Source organism: Galeopterus variegatus, unplaced genomic scaffold (assembly GCF_000696425.1).
Source record: "Galeopterus variegatus unplaced genomic scaffold, G_variegatus-3.0.2 Scaffold311, whole genome shotgun sequence".
In the NCBI taxonomy this organism is placed as follows: Eukaryota; Metazoa; Chordata; class Mammalia; order Dermoptera; family Cynocephalidae; genus Galeopterus; species Galeopterus variegatus.
Genome location: NW_007726422.1, coordinates 672,275 through 686,002, shown reverse-complemented (window position 1 = coordinate 686,002; position 13,728 = coordinate 672,275). Strand labels below are relative to the sequence as shown.

The window sequence follows — 13,728 nt, the reverse complement described above, 5'->3', positions numbered from 1 at the left end:
CCTATATATAAAAAAAAATTAATGTCTCTCTCTGGGGCAAAGGACAAGCCTGCTCACTGCCCTTTATAAGATTCAAACACCCTAAGTTCCTCAGGGCTCCCCTTCTGAAATACAAACCACAAAGGATACAAGTATCACCCAGCTGGGACTAGGTGAAACAGGGTTCAGTGAACGGATACAAATGCTTCACCTGCCTACTGTTATTGCTGTAAATAAAAAAGTCATTTTTCTCTGACCCAGGTATCTCATGTCTTCTGTCAAAATTCATGAAACTGTGGCAGGTTGACCTGTGGTCTTGGAAGTAGGGTAAAATCTCAAACGTTTCACATAAAATTTTAGTATAATCAATTTTGTAAAGAGAGAAAATATTAAGTATCGTGAGGCCTGTTGCTTGATTTTTCAAATCTAGGATGATCCCATTACTATTTTTTGAGCATTATGTGTTAAGTATTACATATAATATGCTTTGTTCTTCAAATCAAATTACAGACAGACATATACATACATACAGAATCTGCTTGATTTTTAAAATTAAACCTATGAAATGGATTTTATTATCCCCACTTTACAGATTAAAAAAAAAAACCAAACAAAAGCCAACAACCAGATTAAGTCACACAGCTAATAGATGGCAGGGATAAAATCTCTGGTTTCAAAATTTGTGTTTTGTCAACCTCCAAATGAAACACAGCTTAAAATGGCACAGGCCATTTGGGCTTTAAATAAACTGTCTAGATTATATAGTATCATGATTAGTTTTACTACCTTATCTTTTTAATAATACTATATATTTAGGTACTGACAATTTGCTATCTAATCTGTATTCAGTACTAAATATTTAGCATTCACAAGAAACAAAGTATTTTTGGTTTTTGAATACTGAGTTTATATTATATACTGTATATTCATAGTAATAGTCTACAACAAAAGTTACTGTTTATAAAACTTAGAGCAGAAAATAATGCTGCAGGCGTTCTCCTTTCAAGCTACACATCTAAGAAAATTATGTTCCGCTAGAGAAAGATAACACGATAGAAGAAATAATTCCATTTAGAAGGCTGTATTTTTTTGTGAAACTATCTTGTGAGTCAGAGCTAAACAGAAAATTAACACACTAGACAGAGTGAGGAAAGGACTACAAATGCGTAGAACTTACAGATGTTCCGGAGAACGAAAAATGTTAAAAGCAAAAGAAGACAGAAAATATTTCTTAATTTTATGAAACCAAAATGTAAAGTGTATGAGAATTGTTTGAGGAATTTTTTTAAAACTGGTAATCCATTTCTGACCATAAACAGTTTTTTCACTTCTGTGATTCTATTCTGCTAAATACAATGCTAAGAAAACTTAACTATCTGAGCCAAGCATTCTGAAATGTGAATAGCAACAAAGAAAAACATACTTGAAAAATCTGTAGGCTCTGTTCAAAATGTAAATAAATTTTTTTCAGATTGTCTTAACTCAAGGGTTGCTGGATATTATTAATTTTGAATAACTTTGAATTATTAATATTGAATTAATGAAAATAATTATTTAATTTGCTTTTCACAGGAAACATTGTTTTTATATCAAACAAAAAACTGTCCAGTTAGAATTTATTTGAAAACAAAAGAGAGAGAGATTATGGAGTCAGTTACATTTGTCATATAAAACAATAACCACAGAAGCAAATTTATACAGCTCTTTATTTTAGAGATATACCCTAAATTGAAAGTTGAATTGCTGATTCATTTTTATTTTATTTTAATTCCTGATAAAGGATAGTAGATGACTATAGTCTTCACAGGGGTCCATGGCCATGTGGTGTATGTTTGGTGTCGAAAAAGAAACCCCCAAAAAGCTGATGGGTTAAGATACATCATCAGTTTTCTGATTCTACTGGGACACAAATTAATTAAAAACAGAAACAAAATCAAAACAGAATTGTAGCTATGTGGATCCTATATAGTTAAAATTTTAACTATATAGTGACATACCTTCCAGGGGCATAAACTATTAAACATTAAATAGGTTTTAAACAAGAAATTTGAGGAACCCTTTCACTGATGGGTTTTAAAGTAGGCTCTAATTTCATCTCTGAGGGCTTATTTTATCTATAAGGGCTCATATACATTCTGATTTTTTTTTTTCCACTTTGGGAACCTATGAGGAAACTAGATATGGTAATTTTTGTACCTAATTCCTAACACAGTCAAGACACATGATTTACTCATTCAGTATCCTGTCTTGAACACACAGTCACACCAAAGTCAAGGGTTTGGATCCCCTGACCAGCCAGCCACCAAAACAAAAATAAATAAATAAAAATAAAAACAAAACAAAACAAAACCACAGACAAATTTAGAGGATTCCAGAGAGGAGAAACAGATTTTCTAGAATCAGAAGGAAATATACATTTTTTAAAACCTTGAGTTTTGTGTAACTAAGAACTACTATAATAATTACTGTTAAAATAAGGCAGCAATTATTTCAAAGATAAACAGAAAGGAGAAAAGGAAATACTCATCTAGCAAATCAATGTTATGCTAGTATTCCTTATTACCAAGGTCTTCCCACTGGCAAAACCTTGTGGACTACGGAAGATTTGTGATAGCAGAACTGATAGATAGACAAAGGAGCTAAGCTGCTGATCTGAGACCTCCTTGTTAGTTGGAGTCTGCTAAGGAAGCTCTCGTGTTTATGAATAAGGAAACAAACTAAAGATTACCTGGAAATCTTCTAATTATTTGACATAATCCTTCCTTTCTGCAAAGCTGATGCTGTATTTCTGGTAATATGTTTACCTGAAAGGAATGAAAAAGATTCTAGTGAGTTAGGCATTCATAAATGCCAAAGCAAAGAAAAATTCAAAGTATAGAAAAAAGTCAGAATATAGATGTGAAGCATTGTCTACACTATCCACATGCTACCTTTAAATCTCTGCATACAGCATTCAAATCCAGAATAATAAAGTGGCTTATTTGATAATATGAAAGAAAGAAACAAACAAAAAACACTTGCCCTTAGAAATCTTCAAAATATTTGGAAATACTTTTGAAAGCCTTTTTATATTTCAAAGCCATGATATTTGCTAGATATATAAGGGAATACTTATGGCAAATATGGTAACACAAATAACTTGATAGTTGCAAATTTTGCTTTGCAAAAAATGATAGTAAACATACCTCAAAGTCAACTAAACTCCAAATTTTCAAAGGTGATTTGCATCACAAAGATATTTAGTGGTAATTCAGTGTTAAAACTGCTTCAAAACTTCATATATATAGTCTTCAGTTCATACTGAAGGGATATATAAATAAAAAACCCAGTCACCTGCAAAACTCTGTTTTAACCAAAATTTGTTCTTAGAAAACCTTAGCAATGTTATCATAAATTTGAATGTACATTTTAGTATATAAAGAAGAGCAAAGATACAAACAACTTTCATTCTCTCCTACTCATATGAATTTACAGATTGATTAGCTATCATCAACCAAATCCCAAACTAATGTTAAATATAAGGGAGGCTTGTTAAATCCACCAGAAAGAGATCAGCGTGAATTAGCTTGAAAATCAGATTCACTTTTGAGACATTATTTATTACTTTCAAATTAATTCACTATAACCTAATAAAGTATTGTAGCTTCTCCACTGTGGCCTGCTGGCATGCTTAGATGAAATCAGCTGCTGTTAGAGAAAAGAAAGACAACTGGAAACTTGGGTTGGGGTTGTAGTCCCCCTTCTGCCACTTTACAAAATCATAACCTTGAGTACATCCCTTTGCTTTTTTTTTTTAATTTCTCCACTTATAAAATAAAGCATTTAGATCCTTTAGTCTTGAAGTTCCACTTCTGCTCTAAGATTTTAATCAATTCAGTAAGTTGTAGGTTTTTAAAAAAAAATTACTCATTTAAAGTGTCTCGAAGCAGTGAATTGATTAAATCTTTTCCAAACCTTGCAATCTCATTAAACTTATTTATTTATTCAGCAAGCTTTTTTTTTCCTAACAATAGCTAGAGGAAGGACAAACTTCAGTCCAAATCCTACATGCATGAAGGAAGGATTCAGCAGAACCAATGTTGTGATCTGCAACAGCAGCATTCCTAAATACTTCACGTTGAAAGTCCACAAGGATAGCAAAGTCTAAGTCACTTACATCCTTTTGCACTGGGAACTGAGAAAAGGCTGTGTAGTGGACTGAATTATGTCCCCCCCCCCCAACTCATTGAAGCTTGAATTATGTCCCCCACGTTTTATGTATTAGAAACTTAGCCCCCACTGTGTCTGTTAAGAAGTTGGGAAATTCTGTTATGGTAACTGAAAGGTGGAGCCTTGAAGAGGTGATCAGATTGTAGGACCGTGCCATAGTGAATGGATTAAAAACGGTGGTCAGGAGCGTGGTTCTGGGGGCTTTAAAAGAAGAGGAGAGTCTGTCTTGCTCTCTCTGCTCTCTCTGCTTCTACCATCTGCAATGTGAGACCCCTGGGTCGCTGTTGCCACCACCAGATGGACTTTGGACTTCCCAGCCTCAGAAACTGTCAGCAATAAATTATGTTTTTCTTTATAAGTTACCTAGTTACAGGTATTTTTGTTATAAGCAACAAAAACAGACTAATACAGGCTGTAAATGTAGCCCACTTTCGATCTTAGGGTGGTCCATATTTCTCACATTCAAAGAAAGTTCAGGGACTAAAGGAAGAAAAGAAGGGCTTCCATAAAGCCCTGAAGTCTTTAATTCAGAATTCTTAAGAAAGGATAGAGGGAACAGAGCACCGCGAGAGTATGGAGAACCCATAGTAAAGATGATTTTTTTTTAAGTTAACACACAAAGTACCTTTTAAATTAGATTGTGAAAAGCCTCAAAAGTCAATGAAATTGAACCATTTTCCCCACAGAAGGCGAAATCAGTCAGTTGCTAGTGACTTAAGAGAATCTTTAACAATAAAAGGTCTCAGAAAGAGAACCAGCCTTAATTAAGCAGCATTGAAGGCTATGGACTGACTCAGGTCCATTTCTAACCTTCTCTAAAAGGTTAGATGAGCTGTCATTGCAGATGCCTAGAGCACTGTGCTTGTACTGTCCCATCTCATACAAACTGAAAGGAATAGAAGAGACCTGCTAAAATGAAGAACGATGTAGGTACTGCAAAGACAGAGTACAGCTTGCACAAATTTCAGACAGAAGGGTAGGTTGCTGTGTCATGTCAGAGAGATGGCTTTTTTTGTGAGACATAGGGTCAGAAAGATGAACTGACTCAGGATCAATTTTCCTACCCCCACCCGTGACCTCTCCTTGTGCTCTTTTCTCCAAAGGGTATCTTTAGAATTCACAGAGTCAAAGATGACATAACTGTGGTGACATGTGACACCAGAAATATCATCTTTATTCCACTCTGGAATGGAGCACCAAACTAAGCTGTTAAACTGAGTAATTCAGCACAAAAATGTAAAAATCTTCAAGGGTCATGGGTCATACAGTTGTGATACATCAAATATATTACACAGATTTTAACTATTTAATTCTTGAGCCTAATAATGCTCTTCTGTATCCTAGTGCTTTTTATTTTTATTTGTATGTATATCATAAAATATATAAGATTTGCATCATTATCAAGTGGAACATCGTCAAAGGAATTTTAATTTGGATTAACTGATGGTTACAAGATGAGCTTCTCCAGCTTAACACTGCAATAATTATTTTTTTTAACAAATTTTATTTCCTAGAGAAGTTTTAGGCTCACAGCAAAATTGAACAGAAGGTAGAGAGATTTCCTAAATACCCCAGACCCCACAAATGCAGAGCCTCCCTTGTTAACAGCATCCCCCACCAGAGTGATACATTTGTTACACTTGATGAACTCATGTTGATACATCATCACCCAAATAGTCATTATTAATATATACCAATATGGCATTAGGTTTGAATGCTGTATATACACATATATGTGTATGTGTGTGTATTTATATATAGACTGCTATTTTTCTTTACTTGGCACAAAATCTTTCATATCTTTGAAAGGATTAGAATGCATATATAAAATGACAATAATATTCAAATTCTGGGATATTTCTAAGATATCAAATTGGAAGAAAGGGAATGTGCACTTTAAAAGATTTAAATCCCAATACACCTTCCACAATCTTAATCTGTGATAATCTGCAACTAAATTGTTTCTATTACATATTGTCAGAAGCAAAAGTAAAAAAAAAAAAAAAAGCCATTCTTCATTTAAGACATATTCCATTAATAAAAGCAAAAATAAAGTAATCATTACAAACATTTAGAAAGTGTTTATACATCAAAAAGACTGAGAACTACAGTAATATCACTAACTCAAGGAGAGTAGACATTTGAATTTGAACTTTTTATAAAGTGTAAGAAAGCACCCAGAGGGTGGGGGTTAAGGATTTTTTTTTTTTGGTCACTCATGAACATTGATAATGACACACACATCACATTCTATCTTAGGGAAAGCTCTTTTTCCATGAATCTGTTCATGCCTTCTATTTTATCAAAAATCAGACCTCCTTCTAAAGCTGTTTAGTATCATCCACAAGAAAGAGAATCAATGACAAGAAATTAGGAAAACCAGCTAATTAAAGAAAAGAACAGTTTTTATTTTCCTCTATATCTCTCATGTGCAATTATCATTTTACCAAATTTACCTGAAAAATGTCCTGGAATACTTTAACGTAAGGGCCATTTGGTAGTTCTCTGAGCTCCATGTACTAAAAACAGAATCCTAGTTTTAGGAACTGATAATCCTACAAACATTTAGAGCTAGAAATTAATCCCTCTGCTTTTGAAACACTAGCACCTGACTGTTTGAGGTGAGATATTGTCCCAGTTACTAAACTTTGTGTTACCCCAAATAGTGAACCTCACTTAACTTTCAAAATTATACAAACCAATATGATTTTTAATTCAGTTACTGTTCTCCTGACTAGAGAGACTCCTGGCCACTCATTTTCTACAACAGATTTTATGATCATTTTCATTAAACACTAAAATCACAAAGCTCTAACGTGATTAGTAATCCTAATTTGAGTAGGTGCCCTTTCTTTGTTCTAAGTTCATTGACAATCATGACATCCCCAACAAATTTGAAGCACTTTCGGTTTTGAATATTTATGTTGCTTACATAAATAAGTCATGGCTCATAAAGCTTCAAATTTTTTATGCATCAAAATGACAATCTACATGTATCCTTTAGAATTTGTGTATTCATTAAGAATATTCATTAGGTTAGGCTGTAAGTGCAGTGCCTAAATACTTATCTCAAAATGTTCTATTGATAAGACTAAGAACACAGAAATTTGAAGTCAGACTGCCTGAGTTTGAATCTTGTTTGCTTTATTTATTACCTAGGAGGCCTTAGACAATTTTCTTAATCTCTCTGTGCTTCGGTCTCCTCATCTGTAAGGAATGGACATAAATTAATATATAAGCACTTAGAATGGTGCCTAGCATGTAGTAATGTTGTATAAGTGTTGGCTATTATTATCTGTCATTCTACCTTCAGAATGTATTCTTGTTCTGGTCACATCTTACCACCCCCATTGCCACTTTTCTGGTCCAAGTGACCCTCATCTTGTACCTACATTATTTCAATAACTGGTCTCCCTCCTTTGCTCCTTGCTCGCTGGATAGCTTATTTCAACACAGCAGAGGAAACATTTCAGATGTAGGACTGGGCAAAGACTTTATGAATAAGAACTCAAAAGCAGAGGCCACAAAAGAAAAATAGACAAATAGGATTTTTTCAAACTAAAAAGCTTTTGCACAGCAAAGAAAAAAATCAACAGAGTGAGAAGACAACCTACAGAACAGGAAAAATATTTGCAAACTATGCATCTGACAAGAGATTAATATCTAGGCTATACAAAGAACTCAAACAACTCAATAGTAAGAAAACCCAAATAATCCAATTAAAAAATGAACAAACTAGTTGAATAGACATTTCTCAAAAGAAGATATACAAATGGCAAATAAGTACATGAAAAAATGCTCAATATCACTAATCACCAGAGAAATGCAAATCAAAACCACATTGAGATATCATCTCACTCCAGTTAGACTGGCTGTTATCAAAAAGACAGAAAATAACAAATGCAGAGAAAAGGAACCCTTATACACTGTTGATGGGATTGTAAATTACTGTAGTCATTATGGAAAACAGTATGGAGGTTTCTCAAACAACTACAGATAGATCCTCCATATGATCCAGCAATCCCACTCTTGCGTATATATCCAAAGGAATGGAAATCATCATGTTGAAGGGATACCTGCACTCCCATGTTTATTGCAGCTTTATTCGCAAGAGCCAAGATATGGAACCAATTTAAATGACCAGCAATGGATGGCTGGATTAAGAAAATGTGGTATATATATACACAATGGGGTACTTTGCAGCAGCATGGATGAGCTTGGAGAAAATTATGTTAAGTGAGATAAGCCAGGCATGCAAAGGGAAATACTGCATGTTCTCACTCATAAGTGGGAAATAAATAAATAAACAAACAATAATAATAATAACAAGTAGAACTTTCAGAAAGAGAGAACAGAACTGTGGTTACTAAAGGCATGAAAGAAGAAGGAGTAAGGGGGGATAGTGAGAGGTTGGTCAATGGACACAAAACAGCTAGATAGAAAAAATAAGTTTTATTGGTATACAGTCAAGCTAGGCATCTATAATTAACAAGAATTTACTGCATATTATCAGATGGCTAGAAGAGAGGAGACTGATTGTCCTCATCACAAAGAAATGATTGTTTTGTAATGATGAATATGTTAATCACTCTGATTTTATCATCATATATTGTGTACATGTATCTATTGAAATTCAACTCTGTACCTCACAAATATGTATAATCAATATATTTCAATGAAAACAAAAGCATGGCAGCCAGAGCAGTCCTGCAAAAATGCAAATGAACTCATGTCATTTCTCTGCTCAAAAGCCTCCAATGACCCCCTACTTTACCAAGAATAAAAGCCACCGTCCTTATAAGGGTCCCTTTGGCCCCCATCACCGAACCCCCCTACTCCAGGTACATCACTACACTCACCTCCTACTACACTTACTCCAGAGCAGTCACACAGGACTCCTTGCATTCCTCAAACAAGCAAACTTACTTCTTTGGCTGTACACCCACGGTTCCTTTCCTCTCTGTCTGAGTGGCTTTACCCCAGACACTGGCAGGGGGAGCTCCCTGTCTTCCAGGCCTTACTCAAAGGGCACTTTCTTGATGAAATCTTTACAGGTCATCTCATCTAAAACTGAATCCCCCAGTGTTTTATTTCCTTGTTTTACTTCTCTCCTTAGTACTTTTTACCATCTAATATATCCTATTTTTGCTTAGTAATCTCTTTTTCCTTATTTTCACATAAGCATCAAAGCTTCCCAAGAGCAGGAATTTTTGTCCGTATTGTTAACTGCTGTATTCTCAGTGCCTAAATCAGAGTTAATACAGATGCTGATAAAGAACTGTAGGAAGAATGAAGAGATAGATGAATAAATAAATGTATGGATAAGTTAATGAAAGAATGAGATGATAAAGCCAAGAATAAAATTACTGAGACATTCTACAAGAAAAGCCTCTCAGGTCTTTTGTAGCCTTGATCTTGGGAAATGGAAGAATTCAAGCTAGCTTCAAGTCAAGAGAAGAAACTGAGGCACCCGGGCAGGCAGAAGAACAGATCAGCCACCCGCCAGACAAATTTAGTACAAAAGTAACCCTGAAGGCAACAAGTTTCTCATGTGAAATTTTTTCTATTTTTTAAATAAGAGGAACTCAGACATGCCACATTTATAGAAAAGTTTGGCCATTTCTTAAAGATTAAAATAAAGTTTTTTAAAATTTAAAGTTTAAAAAAGTTTTTACAGTTTCTTAAACATATATTTATCATATGATCCAACAATCCCCCTTAAGAGAAAAAAAAATTATGTTCAGTGTTCACACAAGAACCTGTATGTGAATGTTTATGGCAATGTTATTCATTATCACCATAAACTGAAACCCATCCAGATGTCCTTTAACTTGTGAATGAATAAACAAACCATGGCACATCCATAAAATGGGGTATTATTCAGAATAAAAAGGAATAAACTAATTCACACAACGACATGGATGAATCTTAAATGCATTTGCTAAAGTGAAAGATGCCAGGCTTGAAATGTGACAAATTACATGATTTTACTTATATGTCATTCTGGAAAAGACAAACTTACAGGGATGGAAAATAAATCAGTAGTTGCTAAGGGCAGGGATCACAGATAGGATGATTGCAAAGGGGCAGCACAAGCGAATCTGGGAATGACGAAGCTGTTCTTTGTCATGACTGTGGGGATGGACACATGACTTCCTGCATTATTTGTCAAAACCCATAGAACTGTAAGCCACAGAGAATGAATTTTACTGTATGCAAACTATAAAAAAAACAACTCAGATTTGTGGTGGCAGTGGAGGGGTGGGGACTCAAATAAAATATAAGTTGTAGCAAATGACCCTAACTGTATCATGAATGAATAACATAGCCACACTGAAGGTAGTGGGGAGAAAAGAACTACCCTAACTTACCTTGGAAAACAATATTTTGACTGGATATTATAAGGCAAAAGACCAAAAGGGCATACATTAATACTGTACTTGTATTAGTCAGTTCTTTTCTCACAGTAGTATGGGTTAATAATCTGAAATTAATGCATGTGGTAGGGTTGAACAAAGAAGAAAATATAATGTAAATAATGAGATCCAGTTTTACCACTGTTTAAAAAAAAAGTTACAAATAAGGACAGGGGGAAGGCTATCATAAACCTTGTGGTGTGGGATTGCAGTCAGAAGTAGTGTATGAATCAACTTTTTAATCTATGACACATAGATAGATACAGAAGTAAATACAGACATATGTATGCATGGTTAGCACACATACATACATTACCTATCTCTGTCTACTGAGAGCCTAGATGCAATGACACCCTAGTAACAATGAGCACACCTACTGCCCAGATCTTGGTTTTTAAATATCATTCTCCAATAAAAGAAATGAGAATTCTTGGAGAAATGGTTGGTTCCAGCATGGGACAGGGAAAATACAAGATGAATTTGGAGCATCTGGTGGTGCTAAAAAGTAAGAAAGTGCTCAGGAAAGAAAAGACACATGTCAAAAGGGCACAGGAGACAATCTGAAAGAGTTCTCAATGCCCCAAGTTGGAACAATTTAAACAAACAAACAAAAAAATAATGATAGTACCAAATTATGACATAGAATACAATAAATATTCATTAACCCATACTGATATAAATAAATTATTGAATAAATAGATAAATGCAGGAGAAAGGATAGTTCTTCCTTACAGAATAATTCCAATTAATAATTGTAAAAGAAATGAGATAAGAAGAAAACTACCATCAGAACATCAGAGTAATAATTGGGGTAGGCAAGATCCATCCCAAGATACTAAAGTTACTGAGCAAGAGTTTGAAGAGAAGCAGGATATTTGCACAGTCTCAAGTATCAATTCACAAAATATTTATTAATTACAAGGGGGAAAACAGTGACTTTATAGTGGAGAAACCCTGAAGACACCACCTTAGCCAAGTGATCAAGGTTAACATCACTAATAATAAGACACATGAATATCATATAGCCCCTGATATTTTTTAATGAAAAGGACACATCACTTCTGTAGTATTCTTGCTAAAAATGCATAGTCTTATGAAAAAAAAAAAAATCATACAAATCCAAACATTCTACAAAATACCTGGCCACTACTCTTCAAAAATGTCAAGGTCATAAAAGAAAAGGGATTGAGGAATTGTCAGAAATTAGAGGAGACTAAAGAAACATGAAAACTAAATGTATTGAGGGATGCTACATTGGATCCTGCAATAGGAAAAAAGGTCATAAATTTTAAAACATGATAAAATTCAATAATTTTAAAATTTCGTTACTTGTATCAGTGTTAATTTTTTAGTTTTGATAAACTTACCATGATTACATAAGTTGCTAGCTTTAGAGAAAGCTCAGTGAAGGGTATATGGACAATCTTTGTACTATTTTTGCAACCTTTCTGTTAGTCTAAAACTATTTCAAAATAAAAAGTTAAAAAAGAGAATCTCGGCATAACTGACATGTACTTCATAGCTTCCTTTTTTTACCTACTTGATGCCCACACCCCTTCTTGCCGTCTGCACTGCCATCTCTGGATGATCTGCTCTGCGCTGCTCTCTTCTCATCATATATTCCACTAGTCTCCTGGGATGCTCATGCAAATTTAAAGCTAGCTAGTGTCTTGGAGACTGTCCAGTGTCTAATGCCTTCTTATTTCAAAACAAGATGTTGAAAACTACAGAGATCAGGGCCGGCCTGGTGGTGCACTGCTACAGTGCACTGCTTGAGAGTGCGGCGGCACTCCCACCGAGGGTTCGGATCCCACATACAGACCGGCCGCTCACTGGCTGAGCGAGGTGCGGAAGCAACACCGAGGGTTGCGATCCGTTGCCGGTCACGAAAAAAGACAAAAAGGAAAAAAAAAAAAAAAAGAAAACTACAGAGATCAAATGACATGATCAAAATCCTTCAGCTAGTGAGTGGTGGTGCAAAAGTTTAACACAAAAGCCTCAGGGGGAGAGGGATGTAGGAGTCACAGAAAGAGGAGAGTTTGGGTACTTATCCCCAAGGCTCCCACTCTGTAGGCCTGTGATTTGGCAAAGACTACATTGCCCTAAGTTTACAGCTCCTTTTCAGTGACACCTCTTTCTTGGCTCCAGCTCTCGTTAGGTTCTGGCTATACCATTCCTTCTACATTCTTCTCTTAAGACCCGAAGTAGTAAAAATCTTATGATGTTGCCAGTCCCTGGGTACTTCACTAGTCTTTTTTGTTTCTTTACCTCTGTTTATTTTATTTACCTCTGTAATGTTTCTTTACTTCTGTAAATAGTTCCTTTATTAGTTTTTCTTCAGTTAAACTTTTTTGAGTATGGCACTTGTTTCCTACTGGAAGCATAATTCACAACAAATATTGTAGACTTTATCCTAGAGTTGATGGGAAGCCATTCAGGATTTTAAAGACAGAAGTTACAAGCTAGTTTACCACTTCATATTTTTCATCTGATCATTATGAACAGGATGAATTTCAGGGGTGAAATAATTGCTTCAGAAAAATCAGTGAGTAGGAATTAGCAATAATCCAGGTTAAAGATGGTGATTATCTGACCAGAATAAAGGTAGTGAGTATAGAAAGTAGAGAACAGATTTGAGAAATATTTAGCAGTTAAATTCCTTAGTATTGGCAATTGATAGAATGTAGATGTCAAGGGAAAGGAAAGGCTGAAGGGTGAAGATGACAGAATGGTTGATCATAATTACGATCCGAACAGAAGCTCTGTAGAGCTTCTGAATACAAAAGCAGAAGTGAATTTACTGGTGAAAACAGTGAGTCAGTTTTTGTCATGCTGCGTTTGAGGTGTCTGTGAGATATCCAAGTGGAGATAATCAACAGGCTGTTGAGTATACAAGCTTGAAGCCTGGGAAAGTGCTCTGAACTTTCTTTCTAGACTTGGACATCATCAACTACAAATGGGTGTTGAAAATTTGGGAGTAGTGTTAAGGAACACAGATGTTTAAAGAATAGGCAGAGAAAAGGTGGCTATAAAGAAAACAGAAAAGAAATGGCCAAAAATGTACAGAGAAACCCAAAAGAATGTGCTCAGCCCAAAGGCCAAGGGAGTAGAAGGTTAGAAAAAG

The 13,728-nt window shown here is 35.0% G+C and overlaps 1 protein-coding gene across 1 annotated transcript in view; it reads right to left on the bottom strand.

Moving 5' to 3' along the window:
* Window positions 1-13,728, bottom strand: part of LOC103586167 (cadherin-like and PC-esterase domain-containing protein 1) — a 97,428-nt gene that overhangs the window by 26,436 nt on the left and 57,264 nt on the right. The window contains exon 4 of the mRNA XM_008567342.1: window positions 2,708-2,783. Within this exon, the coding sequence (XP_008565564.1) occupies window positions 2,708-2,783 (76 nt within the window). The remainder of the gene's footprint in view (window positions 1-2,707; window positions 2,784-13,728) is intronic.